A 25,198-nucleotide genomic window follows, 5' to 3' on the forward strand; every position below is an offset into this window, starting at 1 on the left:
CTTTTTTGTTTTCACAAACAAGATCTTTCAGTGTCCACAGGGTCAGAGAGAAGCCCTGGTGAACTATAGGAGAGCCAAGTGAGCTACAGTTTTAGATACAAGTGAGCCAAGAATGCTGACACACGCACACACACACACACACACACACACACACACACACACACACACACATTCGCACACACAAAAGGGCTGCTGGCTGTGAATACAAGCCTGATTATGTAGATTTGTAAAAGAGGGACAAAGAAACTGTATCTGCCTCTGGTGTGACATGGATTTGATGACAGCGTTCCTTCTGTGTGAGAGAATTATGATTATGAGTTTCCTTTTTGGGGGAGAAAGTGTGTGATTGTGTCGGGCATGACTGAGAATAGATGGAGTTTCATGGTTGTATAATTATAATTGATATTTCATTCAGGTATTCTCCCTTCATCTAGAATATAATGAAACTGACATATTTGTTAGATGTGTGTGTGCGTGCCTGAGCTCCTGTTTGTGCATGCATGTGTGTTACGATGGAGGCCAGAAGTAGCCCAGACTTAATTACCCGTCTCTCGCCAGACGCTGATTGCAAATCTATGTGTCTTGATTAGAGGATTCGCAGTGTTTCCTCTCTCTGTCACACACACACACACACACACACACACACACACACACACTCACTCACACACACACACACACACACACACACACACACACACATTCCTGAAGCACTTCTCAACTTTGGAGTGCTTTTCTGTGTCGTGAATAAACTAAATAAGAGCGAAGTGTTGTACCTGGATAAACTGGTATACATTTTTCAGATGTTAAGCATTTTCAAAGGATCTGTTTTTACTCAAAATACACATTAAATTCAGTCACTGCACTGTAAATGCCAAACACAGAAATGTAACAGTTAAACACCCAATTTTCTGGCTTTTTGGTCCACTTTAAACGAACCCTGGTCCACTTCCACAGATAATTCGAACTCTGGTGCGGACCAAACGAGCAAACCCTGGTCCGCTTGAAAACTGGGGGTCTCGGTTCATTTGCAAGTGAACCCTGGTGCGGTTCGCTTACAGTGGGAAATGCAAACGGACTATCCAGCAAACCAATGAGAGGTCAACCAAAGAGAGGAAGTGATCTAGAGCGCAGCGCATTTTGGGTATGAAAAAACAAAGCCAACAGTGCAAACTGGGAGAAGCAGAGGTAAAAAAAAGGAAAAGTTGAAATGTCTCGTGGGCAGACGTGGAGCAGTGAGGAGGTGCAGGCACTTATTGATATGTGGTCAGAGGACTATATATCGCAGTTGCTTGTGGCTACCCACAATGGATTTCTGTTTGCCAGTTGATGAGTTGGGTTTTCTTCTTCCTCATGCTTTTTTTCTTCCTGGTCAGTGGTCATTTTGGGCAATACTGCCCCCAGTCTGCAAGTGTGAAATTTTTTGGAATTCCCTGCCCTATCGAACCGAGTCCCCAAGACTATCCTGGTGTGAATGCGCCCTAAAACGCTCAGTGTTTGCAGCTAGTAGAGTTGGAAATCTCTAGTTTCATTGCGGTACAAGATTATATCAGTTCTCTTGACAACAATACGATATTTGCTTATATCTCAAAGTCTGCCACGATAAGACTTTGATCAGGGGCCTGCGATCCATATAAGACCCACATGCCCATTTCAGACAGTCTGCTACAGCATAAGCTGCCACTCCTTTCTTTTCTGCTTCTGGCTATACAAGATACACATAAAACAGCACATAGGATAAGTTAACGTTCTGACAGAGAGCCCTTTCTAGGAGTAATCTTTGTGTCTTTGTATAACTAGAATATCTGACTAAAAGACCTGAAGGAAAACTTCTCCCAACAGTCACTAATATTGCCGTAGCGAGAAGTTAGCGGAGTGAGATGCCCGGCCAGGCACGTACATCATGTTTCCTGAGTATTTTGTCCCATAATGGCTCTGTTTACATACTGTATGGCATGTGTTTTGCCTATTAGTGAATAGCAAATAATCTTCATCTTACCTGCCATCATTTGCCTGTTGCTGTGTGCCGCTGACACAGAGTTTCAAAATAAAGGCTTATCCTAAAGATAATGATATGGATCGATGTTTTCACTTTGCATTATTCCGGCACCATTTCCGCAGGGTGTGTGTCAGCTCCGCCCGGCACCCTCAAGCATTCTGACCATACGTGCCCGCACAATAGATTGAGTCCTCTCCTGTCCCACAGGAAAAAACATGTTACTTACTGTGATAATAAGAATGAAGAAAGTGAGAACTCAAGAAGATCAATGCCGAGAAAAATGGGAGAAATGGACTATCTACACATCAATGACAGGATAAGGACTACCACACTGATAACATAAAAACAAACTGTAGAGACATGGCAATCCAACATGTTCTTTTTCTAATGTTTGTGTTTATTTGTCTCCTCTTTTGGGAGATCTGTGTTACGTTTTCAAAATTGCAATAAAGAAAAAGTATCAAAAAAAGAGTGAAGAAAGTGTACCTATTGGTAATGAGTAGCAAAATTACACTCTGGTGCATAATTACACTCATAATGTTATACCCTTTTTATATTTATCTTTTCATAAAAATTTTAATTATGCCATTATAACAGGGACCTCAGAAGTATTACTATATTCAGAATCGATGTGAACTGATGCAGTGATATTTTTGACAACACTAATTGCAGCTCCACAATATGCTGCCACTGCGCACGTGTTGTCATGTTTCTTTGCCGAGATGGAAAAACTAATTCCCCAGGGGCAGTTTGAACACACATTCACATGAATTGCCATGCACAGTTTAGAAAGCAATGTTGTGTTGCCTGACTTTTTGTTTAGATTTAATCTTTGAGCTGGTCCTTCTTGTATTTACCACATATTCTCTCTCTACACATGTGTGTGTGTGTGTGTGTAAGGCAGTTCTGTAAGATACATTATTCATCTAGAATCTATACAATCCTGTCAGCTGCCACCTGCGTGTCATTTTACGGCAGATCTCTCAGACAGAATAATGACCGCCGCTCTGAGAAATAGAGGAGTGAGAGCAAGCATTTGAAGAAATAACGAGCAGAGGAATCCCATTCGATATCTCACAGCGGGGGCCCCGGCTCGACAGAGTTGTCATGGCGACGTGGATTCCGGTCGCTTGTTCAGTGTGTGTGTGTGAGTGTGCGTCTTTAACTCTTTCTCCCTGCATATTGTTGCAGTGAGATGACATGATTGAGACTGAGAGGGTGAGAAGCAATGCAATATTAAGAGAGACAGAGAGAGGTTTTCATAGTCTTTAGTTTGCTCCTGAAAAGTATAAGGCACACACAACCCAAGTGGAGAATTGGACAGGACCGACCCTCTGCTCATAGGTTTTCAAGTGGTGCCTATATGTACATTGATAAAGGCTTCGCAAACTGATGTCATTCTACCTGTTGATACTGGCTGCTAAAAGATCCCCTTATTTCAGTATAAAAGTGATGGGGGGAAAATCCACAGTCCTTGTTTTGTACAAAAATGTATTTATTTGTAAACATCTTTTTATTAGTTTATGTTGCCAGAAAACAATATATATATATAGAGTTTTGACATAATGAAACTTACTGGAACAGTGTGTAGTTCAGTGGCATCTAGTGCTGAGGATTGTAGATTGCAACCAGCTGAAAGTGCACCTAAAACACAACAATTCTTGTTTTCAGGTAATTATTCAATTTCTGCTAATATATCCCTCTAAATCCTATACACTGGACCTTTAAATTGATTAATGGTATATTGTGTGTGTACATATTGTTACCTAGCTTGAATATATTATACAAACATATATACTTTAACATAAATTGGCATGTATGCACAAACAGATGCAGATGCACACCTGCACGTATGTACACAAGACCTAAATCCATATACATCACACACACACATGCAAAAAACCTTATCGCCATACCCAATTGAGCCCGCCTGATGTTATTCAGAGAGCAGAAATTATTCAGAAGCAAAAAATATGTTGAAAAGTTTAAGTTAATTTGAGGCTTCAGCAGTCTGAGTAAATCATATCAAGTGGGTATCTTCCAGAGTTTCAACAAGTTTTTTTGTCACTTTCCGTCCACCGCAGCTAGGCAGAGAAACTGTGCAGGGTTTTTATACTGAAAATATTGCAACCTTAATGTCATCAAATCACTCTCTGGAAGGTGTTTGAATTTAACTATAAAATAGCATAAAATTACAGGTCTTAATGGTCTTGATCATGAATTGCTGATCTGAAATGATGTTGTGTTTAGTTCTGAATTAATACTGCCGATGTCTGCAGCTTGTGTGGCTGCTACACTGACAACCCAAGCAGCTCATTATTTTTAATTAGTTCTATCTCTTTGTCCATTTTGTATTTTGATACACATTGCGCTGTGCGTCAGCAACTGTTTACGCTGCTCATCGAGCAAAGATGGACCACAGAGGAAGAGCAGGAGAGCATGTAAAAGAGCTCCTCGCTGAAAGGTGAAGAGCAGGAATCTGAGAGAGCTGTTAAATGATTTTGTTGAATTGTCAGAATTAGATGAAGTGGATAGAGTCAAGTGTGAATATTGAGCATAAATAACCACTATTTTGCCAACGTGTTTTTTTTTTTTTAAATTCATTGTTGTGGTTAGCAGTCACGTGTTTCTTCTCCACACCTGCATCCCATGCCCCACTTTAATTTGTGATGTAATCTGATATTCATGTAGTCAGTTGTTGTTGCATGTGCCATAGATGTCACAATAAGCTACAAGGCATCAAAATGGTTTCTGAGGCACTACATTTGCCTAAATTCAGAGTTTGTGCTGAAAAACGTTCTCAGTAAAGCTCTCTCCGGGCGTCATTAGTGTTATAGAACTAGAAAAGGTCAGTTTTATTTATTTGGCTCGTGCACATATACTTCCATCTGGATGGTAAAATATTTTATGAGAGGATGTTAATAATCCAAGGGGTACGCCTGGGAAAAAATTTCACGTAATTTTCCAGCAGCAGAACAGGCAAATCTGCTTAAAGTAATCATTACAAAGAGTTATTCGCACTACTTAATGATATAAATACCTGGTGTTTGTGTGTCAATAATATTAGCTACACGCAGTATATCAGTCTTGCCATATTGAGTTTGTGCTCTCTGATTGTATTTGCTGCTTTAGGCAGGTGAATAAGGTCACTTTCTATCATTCTTCCTGGTGTTTGTTTATCTACTCCGTCCTCATTAGTGTCAATCAGTCCTCCTCTGAATATCTTTTAATCATTCTACACACATAATGCAAACAAAACCTGATTTCCCCGTGCTGTCTGCAAATAAAATGAAATGAGAAAAAGTCTCCTCTCTCCCCAAGGTGCTATTTTAGTTTCATATCCCATCCTACGATTTCTGAGGAAAGGGGTATTGCTGTTAGAATATAAGCCAAGCATCAGTTCCAGGATCTATTTCATTTTGTCTGCCATTTCAAAAGCACTTCCCCCCAGTTCCCAGTGCTGGAGTAAAAGGAGACTTGAATTACATTCACGCAGAGGTCCTCAACCCCAATTCTGCGCTGTTTAAATGACTGCCTGAGTGGATTTGTGCCAGGTGGGTCTCTCAGAGCAGAGCTTATCAGACAACCGGCCCCTTTGTCGGATTGGAAGACCTCTCAAAAGTCAAGTCAAATTATGTTATGCTGCTGTTTCTCCCACACAGACAGCTTCCTTTTTAAGGAGATGTATGAGACATGGAGAGCGTTTAAGGGCAAGTGTGTCCATTCTTTGAAGTTCATGTTATTACTATGGTCTAAGACAGTCTAAGAAATATGTGTATATCCAAAAACTAGAGTGTTAAAACTCCAACTTGTGATGTCATAAGGTATAAAGTCTGAAGCTGCTCTACAGGTGAAAGATAGCTGGCACTGAGAGCACCCAGGGGAATGATCTGAGTATATGGGCACATTTTCTGTTTCAGGACTGAGAACACTGCAATAGAATAAAGATCATTTGGGTTTAAAAAAGGAACTAAAGGGCCACAAATTCACTCTACCGTTCATTGTCAATAGAGCAGCTCCACACTTTGGCCCAATCCCAATACCTCCCCCTTGGCCCTACCCTAGCCTTTGCCCGCTACCCCTTGGCTATTGAAATGAAGCAACGAGGGGTAGGGGTTAAAATCTTTCCCTAGGAATTGGGACACCACTCACTACGTCACTGTGTCAGTTACATTCACGCATACGTAACTATTTTAAACAGGAAGCTGCAAGCCATCTACATTTCCAACCGGCATCTACAATGGAGTCTCCAGTTGAGTCCATCCTACTGATCGCGTTTGATGAACGACAGACAACGGGGGACTTCTGCTAGCTAGCTAACCAGCTAACATTACGAGGCAGCATAGTTATACTAGCTGGTATGTTATCGTAATGTGAAAAATCCGACAATTTGGCAGAACAGGACAGATGACAGACGCCAGATAGTGTGAGCTAGCTAGCGACGGTAACGTTAGCTATGTATGAACTTTTTTCCCCATCTCTTGCTCGGTGGTAGCCATGGCGACGTCTACCCCTCGCTGGCAAGTCAGCATCTGAAATCCCTCGTTTCATACCCACCATCCCTCGTTACGCCCCCTACCCCTACACGCAAAAAGGAATTGGGACACCACTACCCCTCGTGGGAACGCGCAAATGTAGGGATAGGGCCAAGGGGTAGGGCTAAAGGGGGTATTGGGACTGGCCCTTTATACTGTCTGAGACTTATTTTTGTGGTTTCTGGCTTTGAGAGGGAGTGGCTTATATTCACACTTTTCTACACCATGGAAATAACACATTGGAACTATTAATTTAGGTGGTGCTCCCCTCTGATGTTGCAGTAAACACTATTTGCTTTGTAAAGATATAGTGGAGTCATGGTGTCCTAAACACAGAATGAATTTACACTTTTTTTGTAGTCAGAGCTTCTCTGTAATTTGTGTGAGTATGGCTGGTTACAGAAGAGAGCATGAATGTCAGAAACTAAACAGTCTGACTCTGTCAACTTCCTAATGGACCTAAGGAAACATTGCAGTTGTAGACAGTGTAACCAGTCAGGTCTGTGAGTGTGTTTGTACGGGAGGAGGTGCTGGAAGTGATGTCACTGGGTTCACCTATAAGACCATGGTGTTTATTCAGAGAAAGTGCTTACACATCACACCTCCTATCCACACCTTCACCACAGCTGCCACGCTACACACACACACACACACACACACGCACTCTCACACACACACACACACACACACGTACACACACACACACACACACACAAACACAAACACCTCCTGCTCAACAGTGTTCCTTTTGTATCTTGGAAATATTTTGAGGCTATGTGATGTAGTAAAACTTTCCATGATTTGTTCCTGACCTGAGTCTAAACATGTCCTCATGAATGTGAAATTTCCAGTAGCAGTAACATTTAAGGGTGTGATCTCTGCATTGATCTGTTGGACTTAGAGACCCAAGTCCAACTCATTAACAGCTGGATCCAAATATAGATCAGCAAGTTTAATATCCATATAGGGACAGCAAAGAAATGTCATCTGAGGTTGGTAATTCTGGTCAGGAAATATGAGATACTGTCTAGTTTTTCCACAATGTCATGACCTCGATCGCAGAGAACGGCCAAGATGTAGGAGGAAGAATACATGTAGAGTTAACTATATGTCATGCCACATGCATTCACCATATGATTGTGACCTCTTAACCCTTTGTTGTGTCTTTTGTGTACATACAGAGGTATCCCAGGGAAGAAATGTGGGACCATTATTGTGAAAGCTGAGGAGCTGAACAACTGCAGGGTAAGGATGGATGTACACCCCCTGAACATTTTTCCAATGTCTGTTATGTTTCTTTATCTTTTCTGTTTCAATTTCTACTCTGTGTTTGTCTAACTGCTCCTTTCTCTGGCAGGACATTTGTATGGGTTTGGATTTAAGGCACAATAGCTGTGGGAATATGCGTTTGAATTTTGAGTGTACATCTGTCTGTAGACTTGAGAAAAAGTTCAGATGGTGTAAGAGGCTAGGGCCCTTTCTTTGAATAATTTATTATTATTATTATTATATAATTTATAATAATAATAAAATAATTATTATTTCGGCTACTTGTATCGGCAACCTTATTCTTTCAGTCATTACCCAGAGCTCATGGCCATAGGTGAGGGTTGGGACGTAGATGGACCAGTAAATCGAAAGCTTTGCCTTCTGGCTCAGCTCCCTCTTCACCATGACGGTTCAGCACAGTGCCCGTATCACTGCGGATGCCGCACTAAACGACCAATCCATCTCACGCTCCATTCTACCCTCACTCGTGAACAAGACCCTGAGATACTTGAACTCCCTCGCTTGAGGCAGTAACTCTCCCCCAACCTAGAGGGGACAATCCACCTTTTTCCGGCAGAGAACCATAGCCTCAGACTTGGAGGTGCTGACTCTTATCCGAATCACTTCAGACTCGGCTGCAAACTGATCTCAGTGCATGCTGGAGGTCTTGGTGTGATGAAGCCAACAGAACCACATCATCTGCAAAAAGCAGAGATGTAAACATTCTTAAATTTCATTTAATTTTTTGTTAACAGTAAAATAACTATTAACTAAAGCCTAAATGACCATCAATTTATCTATGATGGTAATGATGAAGTGTGACCAATTAATTGATTAGTTGTTAAGTATTAGATTAATGGCCAACTAATTTGACAATTGATTAATCGGTTTGAGTAATTTTTAATGAGAAAAACAGTCAAAAATCTCTGACTCCAGCTTCCTATTTGTAAATATTTTCTGGTTTCTTTTCTCCTCTTTGACAGTAAACTGAATATCTTTTGGTTGTGGACAAAACAAGACATCTGAGAACGTCACCTTGGGCTTTGGGAAACACAGATCAACCTTTTTCACACTTTCTCTACATTGTCTGGCATTTTATAGACTAAACAGCTTATCAGTTAATCAAGAAAATAATCGTTAGTCGCAGCCCTCAACTGTATTTTTCTCTTCTCTTTTTGTAGCCCTACTTATTTTTCATTTTTTATCACCAGCCTCCTATTTTTTTGGCCTCTGTGCACATTTAATCATTTTTGTGGCGTCACAGTAAAGCAGGAAAACACATTCTTTTTAGTCAACAATGAAAAAGAAGAGAGCTTTTTGATATAGTCTGTCATTATCAAAGAAAGAGGACTTTTTTCTGAACTGTTTTGCTTTTGCATTCAACAGTATGAGTGTTTCTTAACGGTCACAAAATAACTGGACTGCTGCTGGGTGGAAATGTGCACGTACAGTGTAAGAGCCATGTGTATTTTATTCAGTTTTCTTTTTCTGTCTCTACTCATCAGGAATCAGTGATGATGCAGTTCTGCGGGAACAAGCTGGACAAAAAGGATTTCTTTGGCAAATCCGACCCCTTCCTGGTCTTCCACAGGAGCAATGAGGATGGCACGTGAGTCCCCCTCCCCCTTCCTCCTTCACTCTCCCTCCATCTTCCATTCTTCCCTTTTATGTTTTGTTTAATCCGTCCCCGCATCCAAAGAAAATTGGTTTCATCGATTCTGCCTCAGATCAAAAGCAGCGATGCCTCTTTAAGCACATGTGTGAATGATGTGTGGAAATGTTTGTGTATGACGTGTGTGTGGAAGCAGGAGGCATTCAAGTGCAGCGCTGTGGTATGTTCACATGTGTGTGTGTGTATGTGTGTATGTGTGTGTGTGTGTGTTTGTGTATGTGAGTGTTCGATCCAGCGCTCTCTTTTCCATCCTGCAGTGTGTGACAAGTCCGATAAGACCTTGTGCTCTGCGGGCAGAAGATACCAAGTCCACCTGCTCGTCAAGAGACTAATGAAATTACCTCTTTGCAGTGTGTGTTTGTGTGTGTATGTGTGTGTCAGGGAAGGAGTCGAGCCTCCACAGCCCTCCTGTTTTTAATCTCAGTTAGTAGAAAGTCTCCTCTTTAACTCCATTCCCTTCTCTGTTTCCCCCCTCTCTCCCCACAAATCTTGTTTCTCTCCCTCCTCTCTTTTTCATTCCTGACTCTCGCCAGGTTTACCATCTGCCACAAGACAGAGGTGGTGAAGAACACATTGAACCCAGTGTGGCAGGCCTTTAAGATCCCTGTCCGGGCTCTCTGCAATGGTGATTACGACAGGTAAGTCCTTTTTTAGATTGTAGATATTATGGCAACTAAAAAACTACACAACCCTCTGAATCATTAGGGAGTTATTTTCAGTTTCAGACACACTAAAAGTGTTGTACAAGGTAATATGCGCAGCTCTGGAGATATTATGTTCCTGCAGTTTCTACTGGCCTTTTCAGGCTGCTTTATACAAACAGTGACTACAGCCCTTTTTAAAAAGGAATTGTGCAAATTCGCAGGAAAGACCAATCAGTCTTTTTTCAGCATTGGCAGTATAAAAACAAAATCGGGGAGTGCGCCAAAATGCCGCCTACCTACTTTTGTTTATACAGAATGCATCTTTTCCTGGGCAATGGGGGCGTGAGCAAGTAACACAACATGTAGCTCAGCGTGTGACGTAAACATTGACGTGGGAGGGAAGCCGCGGCTAGTCAGTTCTTTGGCGATTCTCTTGTAAGTTGGCCCGTCCCCATCCTTTGGCGGTAAATGGCCTCTTTGTTGCGAGGGCAAGGAGGGCGTGCAATTCCTTGTCTCCCCAGTTGCTCATCTTTACAGTGTCTGTCAGGTTTGCGTTTCCCTCTTGCTACTAGCTGCTTGCTAATACCTGCTATCAGCTGTTTCCTGTTTATCCACTGCCAGTGGCTCGCACGTGCGGCGTCATCAACAGCTCCACGCACAAGTCTTCAACAGCCCCCTCCCATTGCGGAAGGCCGCCTTGTTCTGTTTAAACCAAAAAGGTTCCGCCAATATGGCTACCCTATGAGGCGGAAAATTGGGCATCTCCGTTCAACTCGCCAATCCGGCTCTGTGTGTCTAAACACTCGCAGCTGGCCGGCAAAACGGTCCAACATTTGCGGAAAATCTGGCAGTGTAAAAGAGGCTTACGTTTACATGCACAAAATAGTCTCGTTTTGGTCCTTACTAGAAAACTCTGCCTTTTATCTCAGGCCTGGCAAAGAAATTCAGCCACAAATAAGGTTCCCTTTCTGACACAAAACTCAAATTGTTCCTGATCATCCAGCCAAAAGAAATCAACATAGATAGAGGTCATCTTACTGACTCCCTATGTCTTCATATACAGGACAGTAAAACAAGAAGTGAACCTCATTCTCAATCTCACCTAAATTACACAACGTTTGTTGTGTAATTTAGGTGAGGTTGAAGGTGAATTCTGAATTCTGTCTTCCCCTGGGGTGGCGTTAAACCCTCCAGTCTCTAAGGCTAATATGTACACAGGGATCTTCCACACTGTTGCTATTCTTTATGAGACAGTTGGTGTGTGTTTCGTCTTCCAGCCAGAAATGTTGGCTTTACTTTTGGGCATGCATCTGTACCCCACAGCCTCACAAACTTTTGGCAAGTTGGTTTGTGTACAGCCTATCCATTACAAATCATAGCGCTGAGCGTAAACATGCAAAATGCATATTCAGAGTGCGCTGTATACAGCTCCAAAGAATGCTCCTAAAACCTGAATGATCCCGCATATCCCACATGTAATAATCGGAAAATGCTACATTTGAAACAAGGCCTATTTAGGAATATCTAAATGAAATATGCAGTTAACATTACCCATGTAAAATCTGTCATATTGTCATATTCGGAATAATAGTAGATTATTAGTGTGCATGTGAACGTACCCACTGCCTGTGGCTCACCAGGGAGGTCAAACTCCTGCCGTATATTGAAAATGTTTTAGTCATTTTTAAAATAAGAAACCCAAATATAAAGAAGATGCTGGACCACATAAACAGTTTATGCTCATGAATTCCTCCCTATGTCTGCAATATGTCTATTTAGACTGACTGGGATATGAACAGTGAGCCTGCTGACACTGAGTGCATCCAAACACTCAGTTACTGTATGCAGCCTTTTATTGTTCACCGTGCATTGGAGAGAGTAATAAAATAAAAGGGAAAGAAGTGTTTTTGACAGTGGTGTATAACTGCAAGTGTTTGAGTTATAGTTTCCCTGTGGGCCACTCATGTAAAAATATAGGCACTATATTTTGTAAGGCACTATGGAAAATAGCGTCAATAGATTTCCATACAGCTTGAATGAAAAATGTATGAAGCTGTTTTCAGCTACTAAGTTTGATATGCTATTATATTTGATGATTTGGCAGAAAGAAATTGCATATTATTTTGTTGCGTTACCCCCAAAACAAAGCATGAATGTATGATTTTGCCATTTGGTTTTCCTCTGTAGATTTCCTCGACTGTCTTGTTTTCTACAAGGATAATTTAATCTAAGCCAGTACTTCAGTACATTCAATTGAAGCCTGTGTGATGCATTCAGGGGTGTACAGTACTTCACAGGCTGTTTGGGAGAAAAGTAACATTATTTTCTGGTGGTCTTAGTTTATATTTAGTCACTAGATTTCAGAGATAAGGGGCAGACTGCTTTAATCTTGTCATGTGACACTCACATGAACAAAGAGCCAGAAAGCAAAGTATTCTGAGGCACTGCATTTAGGCACACACACACACACACACACACACACACACACACACACACACAGTCTCTCCGTTTGCTTTAATAGGTCTGTTATCGTAATTGCTCTTTTGTCAGCTGAGTATGAATGTGATACGTGATTGTGTGGCTGCTTTGCGGATCGGGAGGAATAAACAGGAGATGAAACTGCGTTAAAATCAGCTAATTAAAAAAAAACAAAACTGGCAGCAATATGTATTTTGCTGGAGGCAGAAATTTATAATCCTGCTCTCTGAATCTGAGAAAAGATGTTTGTCTAAATGACAGGTGAGTAATGTCGGCGCTTACTAGGAGCAAACTAGGAGACAACTGGTAGGGGATCAGGTTAATGGGAATTCTGTCTGACTGACGCACAGCAGAACTATGATGAACTTTTCTGATCTGAAATAATATGTAACATGAACATAACATGATCATCTGCATGAGAGAGGGTCATTGTGGTGAGCCAGGAGCTGTCAGTGGAACTTGCTGTTATTGATTCAGTGACGGACAGGAGCCTTGCTGCTAGTTGCTACTTATTTTAAAAGGACTGGCAGTAAATTCTGCTGCTTCTCTGTAAATATTCTTTTTTGGTCAAATACAATTCTACAAGTTAGTAATTTTCTAAATATTTCCCCCAAATTCCTTGCATGTAAAGTACTTTGATACTATTGAAAAAATAGGAATTAATAGGATGCAACAGTGAGGCTTACATGATTGCCAAGGGCAGGAGTGTCCATATTTTTTTGAATGGGAGAGATTAAATAATGCGAAGATACTTTGGGGCCATCTGCTTCTTGTATCAAATGGGTGATTGAAATAAAAATCACTAACAAGACAAACAAAACTGTCTCATTTTTCAGTGAAAATGTGTTTTAACTTTTGGCCACTCCTGAAAGCAGCTGTCTTCGCTGTCGTCTGTTCACTCCTGTGCTGTGGCCTTGTCTGCTACCTAGCAGGAAATATCTGCTGTTAGGTGACAGTTCTGTTTGCTTGTTTACAGTCTGTTTATGAAACAAAAAAAAACCATTTGTTCCACCTGTGTAGTTCCTACTTGATGCACGTCTACAAACTGTACAATAGTCCGGCCATTGTAAGCTGAAGAGGAAAAATACAAAGTTGCTTGATTGATCAACTTTCCCCAACTTTTAGTGTGGTCTCATAGCTTTCCACAGCCATTGTATGGTAGCTCGCTACAGGCTGCGCTTTGCCACTGCTTGGTGTGTTTTTGGCTCACGGAGTGAGTCGTCTCGCTTCCTTTTCATCTCTGTTGCACATGGGACAGGTAAAGACAAAGTTTATGAGCTGTACTACAAGTAACATTGTAAATTTCCTGGAAATTTGAGTTTAATTTGTGTGGCATTAGAGGATGTGGGCTAAACTCAAACTTTGTGTTGTGCAGTTTGCCGCAAGTCTGAGAGCAAGGAAGATGAATCACGGTTGTTTTTTGAATGCTAACTTTGGTCTTTGTCGTTATTTGATACCGGCTAATTTAAAAAAAAAAAAAAAAAAAAGAAGCAATTTGTATAGGGGCAGGTAAAAATTGACTTTAAGCAAGTAGATATCTGAGCCACTTTTCTAACTAGACAAGTGAAAAAAAAACACCTTAACTTTGAACCTTGATTAGAATTTAATTGAAATTGATTAATTCAAAGTGCACCAACTGAGCATTGTCTCTGCTTTCCCTTGAATTAGTACCAAATAGCATGGTTCTTAGAGGTTATTAAAAAAATCTGCAAAAACTATGGAACCTTTAAAAAATAGCGCAGTTACTTTTGTATTGCCTCTTAGCATACATTTTACATGTGGCGTCTGTTCAACTTCAAACTGTGTTTCTGGCTCTTTAAATTATTTTGCCTCCTGTCTTGTGGAGGGCACAGGATTTACTTTAGATCTCAAGAGAAGTCTGTGTGAGAACACAAATAAGTAGGTAAAAGTGTGTCTCTCTCATGTCAGCCATGTGTTTGGGTCCGTCTGCGGTGTCAACAGCAGCTGTGCGGTGAAAAAGGCCACAAAGAAGCAGATAATGGGGTTTAGCTTGGCTCAGCTTGCAGACAGCAGCATTGATCTGAAGTTAGGTCCAATAAGCTTATTAGAGGAGTTGAGACTTATCAATGTGGGACTCAGGAAGCTCACAGTGGACTGCACATACAGTACACACACACACTAACACATTGAATCTGTCTCTCTGCAGCCTGGGAGAGGAGATAAGAAAGAGCTCAAGCTGGCAAACAATAGAGAACTGTGTGTTTCTGCTGATAGGTGCTCTGATGGATCCATGTTCACTCACTCACACACACACACACACAACCACACACCCATACACACACATGCAGTGAGACCACGAGATTAACAAGTGACGATATTGTCAATTTCCTGCCACCTCATCAAAGCTCAGTGAGGGGATGTTTCCTGCTGAGATGTAGCATAACACTGACTTAATAAGACACACGCCCATAAACACACACATGTACACCCACATTATGCAGACAGCTCTGCACACACCACTCTCTCTGGAGGAGAAAGTGTTAAGCCAACCAGGAGACACATTTATCCCCGGAGTGCCCATCACTCTCAGCCAGCCCATTCCCACTCCTCACCTTTATTGCTTCCTTTCCTCTAATGTGCATGCGGCTCTCTAAGCAGCTCTAAGGCGCATCAGTGATGCTTTGTATTTCCACTTTTTCTCAGACTGAAAGACGAGGAGGATGTAAGAGTGCATTTTTGGCACAGGTTTTGAGTTTGGTGTCGTTTGTTTTAGAAAGCCGCCCAAACTCTTAAGCAGTTATAGTAAGTTCCGAAGAAAGTCACACAAGATTTACAAAGTACAACAATCTGTTCACAAACTTTAATACAGACAAGTTTGAGCTGCCTCTGCTTCCTGCTGGCAAATATAATGCAGGACTTCGCTGACCACGCCCCCTAACTATGACTAGTCTCTATGAGCACTATATGATTCTGTCACCCCAACCATCATGAGTTGTTTTCACACCCTCTTCCCTTCCCCTTGCTCTCCCTCTCTCCTTCCCTCTCTCCAGAGTGTCCTTTGCTCGGCATGTTTTTATTCAGTCTCTATTCTATTATCCATTCGCCTCACCCCTCTCACTCTCGATGGATCACTCTCCTGCTTTTGTACGAGAGAAATGACCCTCCTGTTGAAGATATTGGTAGATGGAGTGATAGCGAGCATATCTGCCTCTTTCAGACTAGCCTGTTTTTTTCCCCACATTTCCTTGTAAGCTATAATGGGATGCAGAAATAGATGTATTTGGAGATGAGGACAGCACATTACCTGAGGCAAATACAGTGACAGGCAGACGGTGTGTAGGAATAAAGATAAGCTGCTGAATGGATCTTCAGCTTTTAAAGCCTCCATGACAACAGTGACAAAAGAGATTAGCATTCTTCTGATCAAGTTTTAGACACATCTGGGTGTAATTTGTAAATTAACAACTTGAGAAGACAGGCTTTTAGCTCTTTGATTATGAATGCATTAAGTCAGTTCAGTTGTGCTCTGCAGAAAAATGTAAATGTCCAACATCACCTTTCATTTTCTAAATATGATGCATGTTACAGCTAAACTTTAAAAAGCTTTAAAGAATATAAAAACTATAAATGGGTATCAGGAGAAACATCAATGGAATCATAATTCAGGAAATGAAAATAAATCTGTTTTTAATCTGATTTTCATCTCGTGTCTTTCCCAACAGAACGATTAAGGTTGAGGTGTACGACTGGGACAGAGACGGCAGGTAATTAATCTGTTTTATTTTATTCTTTGCAGTGTGCAAACGTAACACTTTCCTGGACAGATGATGCTTACATCTGGTTCCACACCTGTTTGTTACTGCAGATATAAAAACAAAGCTTTGGGCTGCGTTCAGACAAACAACAGCACTGCATTGAAAAATGAAACCACCACAGGACAGTGTTTTTTGGGGCTGAGTAGTCCACTAGCACCCACTCGCCAAATCCTGGTAAAATATGCAAGTGGCTGGAAAATGCTTCACTCATTAGCCAAAAAATTAATAGCTGGAAAGATAAACATTTACAAGTGATTGGGCCGGTGGACAAAAAAGTACAATTTGCAATCAGGTGACACCACGACTGGCACAGATTCAAATAAGTTATTTTTTTGTTAAAGCAGCTAATGTGCTATGATGTAGGGGAAAGCCATTTGTCACAATTAATGACGTACATAAAGGTTTCTTCTGAACACATTTGCATTACCATTGAGTGATTTAATTTAGGGATGTCGGATGTCCCGATTCGATACTCGGCACCGATCACGTTTTTTTTTACAAAATCGGAATCGGTAATAAAAGATCGGAGGAATCAAAACAACAAAAATGGCCAGGTTTTTCATCTGTGTTGTTCATTGTTGCCTCCACTTTCCAATGTATTGTAACCGAGCGTCCTTGGTTCGCCTAACAGTGCAGCTAATGAGCAATAAACGGACAGGAGTCGAGATAACAGGTTCAGCGGCCACCGCTTCTCTCTTTATTCCGAGCAACACAGCCACACCTAACGGCGGAACCTCACCTACCACGGCCCTACGGCAACTCTGTAGGGGCAATTTGTTTACAATTTAGAATTTGTTTACATTTTGTGCTGCTGAACCACCGATAAGCTTTTTGGATACTATTTAAATAAAAAAACAAACCTTATGGGACAACTTGGAGGCGTTCTTTTTTTTTCTTTCTTAATGCTTTGCAAAGTATCGGATCGGACAGAGTATCGGACTTGGTTTCAAAATAAAGGACTCTGTATCAGATCGGATGCAAAAGAAATGTGATCGGGACATCCCTAATTTAATTTATTTTCAGAAGAAATAAGAAGAAATAAGGAGTAAAGGAAGAGGCTTCTCAACTCTGACAAAAATTGAGAGTTGAGACTTGAATTTCATCACTGAAACAAATTTCTGAAGTTGTGCAGGCTCATTTATAAGCCAATCAAGTTTTCTTTTGGATCTCATTGTTGTCTCAAGAGTTCATTATTTCAGACAAATAAAGATTACTGCAGTGACAGTGGAAAAAGAGCATTTTAAAATATTAAATTAGGACAAGGCTGAGACAAGAGGACTGCGGGAATGTGTGATATTCCCTGAACTCAGAATTTCTGCGATTTAAGTCATTAAAGGAAATGGCCACTTTAGAATGAAAATATAGACAGTACTTATTGACCCTCATGCCGACAAGAAGTCCAGTGTAGTTTTTTAATCCACAAAACTCGTTCGGGGTATCTGAGGATAACAGCTAGCCAGAATAACAGCTACACTTGAAGTGCATGGAATCCACATTTTGAAAATGTAATAACGCGCAAGAAAATGTATGTACGCGTGAGAACTAGCACCACCACTAGCCATCAGCTAGTCTCGCACGAGTTGCCATGTAAACACGGCACTCCTGCAGGGCAGGCTAACTGACCACAGTGAGAAATGATGCTATAAAAGTGGAGTAAATTACGTCTTTTCAAGTCAATTTTGCATGCCAGCTTCAGGGCACTTGCATTACAACGGACGAGCTGTTGTGACGTTTTTGAAATGCATTAGCAGAGTTTTATTACATTTTCAAAATGTGGGTTCCATGCACTTCAAGTGTAGCCGTTATTCCGGCTAGCTGTTATCCTCTGATACCCCGAACAAATTTTGTGGATTAAAAAACTACACTGGACTTCTTGTCGGCATGAGGGTCAGTAAGTACTGTCTGTATTTTCATTCTAAAGTGGCCATTTCCTTTAATTTACAAGAAAACAACCCTGAATTTGCAATAGCTGCAACCTCCATGCCAAAATTCACCCTATAAGGGCAAAAATGTAACTGCAAAATAGTAGGAAAACTTTTGTAGACTGACCAAATGACTAACTACATGAGATATAGAGCTGCTGGTTGCAGCTAAAAGCTTGGATATTCTCAGATTATGAAAAATAATTAGCAAGAAAAAAAATCATAAATTCTCTGACATTAAAGTCACAGATTTATTAGAAACAATTCTGCAAAATGGTGTTTTTCTTTTTTGAGGAACCATATTGCTTCATTTTGTACTTTTTTTTTAATTTTAGTTTTTTCTTTCCTTATAAATTTATGATGATTTTTCTCTGAATCTTTTCTCATTATATTATAAACCTCTGCGCAGCATTGTACATCTGATGACTCCTCAGACTTGTGGATCTATTACTCCAACTGGACCTCCTGGATCAGATATTCAGTGTCCCAGTACCTGAAGCAACTCCCTGCACGCTCTTTTAAAGCAGGGCTGTTTTCAGTCTGAGCACCCACTTACAGTAGTTTGACAAAAAATAATAATTGCTTAAACGAAATAATACAAGTAAGATGATACTTTATAGTTGTCAACACCTGTTCTGTTTGTTCAGACTGTTTTTAAATGTTATAGTTTTTGGTTATAATATTGTGAAGATAGCAGCAATGATAACCTCAATACAGTAATACATTCCTTTACTTCTTAACCTCTTATCTGATGTTAAGAATCAACACGTTGGCTTCCTGTGTGCCACTTATCTAATCCGAGTCACACATAATTAACACTAGTCTGTGTTTTCAGTAGGTAAGGAAGCTGTGTGCAGGATATTCACAGATTGACTGCTTAATGATGAGTCTGGATTCTGGCTGCTGACAGTCAGACAGAAAGACAGAGGAGTGACATTTGTCAAGCTGTAGCTGAAAAGGGAGTTATTTCTCTCTTCTCTATGCTTTGCAATCTGTTCAGTGTCACTGTCAATCTGATAGACGGAACACAATGACATTTTGGTGTAATGTTTTTCACTGGGACTGAAAAACAGTTTTTAATAAGCTGTTTGGTTGAACTGAGCTCCAGCATTCTGCTTAACTATTGATCATGTATATGAAAATGTTTTTCTCCATTGTCGTGGCTCTCACTTTTAAGTTACATAAGTTGGTATTGTCACTACATTGTGGTCTGTATGTGCTTTCTTGAGCAATCAAACAGAATATATTGTCAAACACTACTTTTAACATATTCCTTTTGTTCTTGTTCTGTGTCTTCCTCGCTTCTCTCTGCAGTCACGACTTTATTGGAGAATTCAGCACCAGCTACAGGGAACTATCCAGAGGGCAGAGCCAGTTTAACGTCTACGAGGTGAGTTTGTGTGTGTGTAAGATATTCTCATCTCCAGACCAGTGGCCAGGTCAGCAGGCCACTCACACACACAGTTATTGGACTAATATACCATTTGGTTTTCCATCTGGAACTTGTTTTATTAAAGTTAATTCATCATAAACCTGGCCTGCCCTACTCAACAAAATAAATAATATATTAAAAAATCATAAAGTTGTTACCCAGCTAAAGAAAACAAGTCTTAATATTAGTTTCTACGGAGAACTACTTGACTTCAGCTTGAGGCAGTCAGAGCTTAAGTGAATAAAAACTTTATGGATCATGTCCATGTTTCTATGATAATGTCACTTTGTATAGAAACAGACACAAACCAAATGCTTGAACATGAGACGGGGACCAAAAGAAAATCATAATTGACATATCTGTGTGTTAGCTTTCATGTTTCTTCAGATTGATTCACATCATTGTGGATGACCACAAGATAAAAGTTCCCATTCTCTTTGCAACATAGGGCTTTGATGCCACTAACTCATTTCATTTCCTACACAGTATCTAAAAGTGATGGCAACATTCTTTTGTTGCCCCCACACAACAGGAAGCGGGCCGAGGGCTGACTGCTAATGATGTGCAGTGCAGAGTTTTTTGATACGGACTTGTTAAAAGCCAACTGTATACATGACAGTGGCTAAATTGTCTGGACTGTGGACTGAGTCAAGGACAGAGACAATACAGCAGCAGCGCTTTACGAGATGTTTGTTTCACAGAGACAGAGAGACAGACGGATATATTTACTACATATCTTTATTGCAAATAGTTTCTCTTTACAATGTAATACAAAAAAAACAACTTTCTGATTGATCAGTGTTCCACACATGGTGTGGTTTCAGACTTAGTCAAAAATCAAACTAAATAGAGAGATGAAAAGTAGGCTACAGTATGAGGATGTGGTAATATATCTATTTATTTACTATATGTAAACGCTAATCCTGGTACAGGGTCGTGGGGGGGCTGGAGCCTATCGAGGTTGGGTTCACCCTGCACAGGTTGCCAGACTATCACAGAGCAGACACATAGAGACAGACAACCATTCACACCCATGGGCAATTTAGTCACCAGTTAACCTGACCTGCATGTCTTTGGACTGTGGGAGGAAGCTGGAGAACCCGGAGAAAACCCATGCTGACATGAGGAGAAAAGGGAAATTCCATACGGAGGGCCCCCAGCTGGTCGGTGGATTCGAGCATGCAACCCTCTTGATGTGAGGCGGCAGTGCTAACCACTGCTGCCCCTGTGGAAATATATTTCATAATGAATTATATGCCAGTATTGAATCAATTTGATGCTTTGAAGGCACAATAAATTTTAAGTTAGAAATTACATTTGCCAGATTTCATGTGACTTTCCGTATAAACCGCAGCCATTTCCAGTCTTCTACCTGAATACAGATACAGAGACAGATAATGTTGTCTCTGTACACCTCTAGTGCCTACATTACCCACAATGCAATTTGACTGTAGATAGTTTGGTTGGAGAGTTGGGTGTATTATGCTAGCATGGCTAAGTCTTAAAAAAGTTAGGAAAATATGCTAAAATTTGTGAAGAATCATGAAAAAACATTAAATATTATGATTTAAATATACCCCCCATATTCTGACATGTTAAACTGTATTTTTTCTATCAAGAATAATCAATGATTAAGACGACAAGCTTTCATAAGACTTAGTTGATGCCAATCTAAATCATAACCCTCATTTTTGCTCTCTCACACACATACACACACTGACAGACAGTTATGATGGATCACTGGCTTATCTTTCTCCCAGGAAGAGTCAGCACCTCTTGATTAACAGCACCACACAGAGAGCAGAGAGCACATGGGGGACTGTCATTTTAAACAGCTGCTGTTCGCCTAATAGTGCTCAGATGTGCATTTGCACAAAGGTGCACACAGTGGTACATTGACTGGTGTGTGAGGACAGCACATGATAGAAATGCAGAGACATACACACAGTTAAAGTAATTTTGCGACTTCTGACCCTGGTCTCCAACTTAAAGAGAGGATGGCTTTGCATTGTAAAAAAGTACTCTGTGTGTGTGTGTATGTGTTGCAATCACAATTCAATCATTGGACCTCGCCTCCAGAGGCAGACGTGTCCTTGTGTGCACCCATTGCAATGTGAACCAAGGAGAAATGCATAAATCCACACATTTGTATGTTGTTTCCTTCAGGTCCTTTGTTTCAGTTTAACCTTGGTTCATTTTAATCAGACCGTAAACTGATTTAACTGCTCAACTTCAGTGTTCTGGATTCAACAGGGGTCTCAGGTCTGTTTTCTGGCTATCCCAACATCACAGGAGCCTTTGTGTGTCTTGATGAGCTCAAGTTGTGAGAGGAAATTAATTGAGGCCCACAGCTGAAAAACGTCTCTTTTCTAATCTGCTGACAAAAACAACAGGTTCTCAAAGCAAGAAGTAAAGCTTGTTTAGATGCGTGGGAGTCGTGTCTCATCCAGTCAAGGTTGGCTGTGCACTCACTTTGTGTCCTGTTACATATTCATGAAGACAAACTGCTCGGTTTAGAGGCATAATCCACCTCTGGATTTAGCTGCTCCTCTGGATATTTTGGGCTATAAGTGCATTGCTCAAAGGCATATTCATGGTGGTTGCTGGTTTAGACATAATATTTGAGGGATGCAGAGTGAGCGTGAGGTGTACAAACAATCCTGTATATGACTTCAGTTGCCACACATATGTATATAAATATTTCAGGTTCAAATTTTCCACGCAGCGTGATTGATGTAGCATTGGCAGCATTTAATGAATCTGAGTCAGATTCTATTGTTGCGTGAAGGGATAGTTTGGATTTTATGAAATGGGGTTGCATGAGGTACTTATCCATAGTTAGTGTATTACCTACAGTAGACAAGCAAATTTAGGCTGCCATAAACAGATTAATGATGGGGTCTATTATGCTTGTTTTTTGATTAAAATGTGGACTGTGTCAGAATATTAACATTTCTGATGATGCCATTTGCACATTACATTTCGATCAGGTGAGACTTTTTTATAGTAAAAAGAATATTTATTAACATGCACATGAGAATGATAATGTGAAAAGTCTTTGGTGATTAGACCCCAAAGAGATGGTATGAATTAAGGAGGGTGATAAATCCATAATCGAATAGGATAGGGAAGTGACGATGATCTTGATTAGTCGAGGAATGAGCCTTTGTTGAGCTGGTCCTGGACTCTGGATATGATGGCTGGAGGTGAACGGGGTGGAGGAGGGTGCGAAGATTCTGCCTAAAATGGCAGCTGACAGCAGCAGAAGAGAGAGCCGATTTAAAATTTCGCAGTAGTATCCTGATTGGCTGATAGAGATTGTGGCAAAGTTTGATCGCATAACTAGATGAGTGAACAGCCAGTCAGCTGATTATAGGAAGCAATGGCAATGGGATGGAGAGAATTGTGAATGCATGAGCACAAAGAAAGTCTTCCTGATTGAACTTACGCTGAGCTTCATGTGTTGGTTGTTTTTGCTTGATCTGGATGCCTCATGTCTCAGCTAATTGTAGCATTTTAACTACACTTTTAACTATATGTGGGGCTCACCCACATATAAAAGAACAAACAAAAAAAAAAAAAAAACAGAAAATAAAGTGTGACCACAGCCTAAGGCCAACATAGCAAATGCTACTGTAATGTCAATATTGAAATGTCTGTATTGACACTGTGATACAGTGGCAGGAGCAGAGGGGCCTTTGTCTTTTTGTCCTTTTATTACTTGGTCATACACCACTTTGTGAGTACACTTGCTGGAACAAATTAGTTGTGTTGCTTTGTGGCCACTACCACCACTAAAGCCACCAAAACAAACTGGAGAGGCGACGTACTGTGACTCAATGCATTCAACTTGTGCTGAAACTCTGTTTGGACTTTGGGGGAAAGGGCTGAGTACATCCGCTGGGAAGGGGCGTGCTTGATTCACAAAATAAAAGACAAAATGGGAGCAACAGTGGCAGACTCATTGTGCGGCACAAAATCATTTTATCTCGATTATCTTGTATTGAAAATCGACGGAAGGCAAAATCGCAATTGAGCCAGCCTTAGATACTAGTGATGTAGATGGAAGTGCAGTAGGTCCAAACATTGTTTTCAGGAATTGATAAAAAGAATCAAAAAGCATTCTCCTTAAAGAGGTTATAATCAATATTTAAAATTATTTTTCAATTAAGTACAGAGAATTATGATCTGACTCTGCAGTTCCTCTCAGCTCTGTGGAACATTTTAGTGTCTTTCAGCTCTTTCATCTGGTTTCTGGACTGCAGCTTTACTGTGCTATATCTCAATACTCTCATCAAGGTCATTTTGAAAACAGCAGGTGGCAGCTGTTTTTCAGTGATAAAGCGCTGAAAACCCACTCTGCCTGCCAAGCACCAAACAGCATACAATGTTAGCAGCTAGCTGGTGAATGTAGAGGAGCATTTTGCAGCAAAGGAGCCAGTTCTAAAGTGGTTCTCAAAACCCAGCCGTACAGTGTTATAACAAATGAAGGACTGAATTAAAGACTGACTGAATGAATAAATGTTAAAATCACAGTAAAAAAAACCTTTTCTTTTTCTAGGTGATAAATCCAAAGAAAAAAGGGAGGAAGAAAAAATACCTCAACTCTGGAACGGTGAGTAAATATCCCATTAATCATGAATCATTCTTTCCTTTGACACATAAGGCTGCACCGGCTGTTGAAATGCAATGCAGTGCTACAACAGATCCAGATGGGTACCTTTTTTCATACCGCTAACTGATTTGTTTTGTAATTGAACCAGTCAGAAAAAATAAGAACCCACATTTATCCCGTCAGAGGCAGCACCTGAAAGTGATTATCACTGACACGAAGCTGATTGTGGCCATATTGCTTACAGGTGACGCTGCTGTCATTCCTGGTGGACATTGAAGTCACCTTTCTGGACTACATCAAAGGAGGGTAGGTCAACGACCACACATTCATCCAGCACACACTGAGAGATGGAGGTTGTAGTCCTTTTAATGAGAAGTGACATGCTGAGTGTGCTGGTCCCTGTCTCGATAATAACCCCGTGGTGACTCAGTGTCTGCAATGTGCCAAAGATAATGATCCCTCAGTGTGAGTGAATGAGATGGAAAAGTGTACATTTGCATGTGAGAGAAGGACAGCGAAAGGTGGCGAGAGAAAGAGTCTGGCAGATGGGCCAACCTGAAGTCAAGTGCACAGGGCTCAGACTCATAAATGTGGGCATGTGTGTCTGTGCCCTTGTGTGTAATATTGGCCATGCCAGGTGCCATCCTGTGTGCTCCTGTGTGTCTAGGAGGGTTGACCCTGTGCAACCAGGCATGGCGTGAATGCTCTTCTGCACACTCTACCTTCATTAAGCCTGATTTATGGTAGTGCGCTCGACACTTTTAATGAGTGGTGCTTGACAGAAATGACGTATTTTTGAAAGAAAGATGTGTCACTTGGCACTTCTTTCTGCCATGATGTGCACCTGTAGAATTTTGTT

At 40.8% G+C, this 25,198-nt stretch overlaps 1 protein-coding gene across 1 annotated transcript in view; it reads left to right on the plus strand.

Moving 5' to 3' along the window:
* LOC117249274 (copine-8) overlaps window positions 1-25,198 on the plus strand; it is a 122,251-nt gene that overhangs the window by 61,444 nt on the left and 35,609 nt on the right. The window contains exons 7-13 of the mRNA XM_033614820.2: window positions 7,713-7,776; window positions 9,306-9,409; window positions 10,006-10,110; window positions 16,278-16,319; window positions 19,607-19,682; window positions 24,286-24,339; window positions 24,584-24,645. Of these exons, the coding sequence (XP_033470711.1) occupies window positions 7,713-7,776; window positions 9,306-9,409; window positions 10,006-10,110; window positions 16,278-16,319; window positions 19,607-19,682; window positions 24,286-24,339; window positions 24,584-24,645 (507 nt within the window). The remainder of the gene's footprint in view (window positions 1-7,712; window positions 7,777-9,305; window positions 9,410-10,005; window positions 10,111-16,277; window positions 16,320-19,606; window positions 19,683-24,285; window positions 24,340-24,583; window positions 24,646-25,198) is intronic.

Source organism: Epinephelus lanceolatus, chromosome 23, assembly GCF_041903045.1.
Source record: "Epinephelus lanceolatus isolate andai-2023 chromosome 23, ASM4190304v1, whole genome shotgun sequence".
Classification (NCBI taxonomy): Eukaryota; Metazoa; Chordata; class Actinopteri; order Perciformes; family Serranidae; genus Epinephelus; species Epinephelus lanceolatus.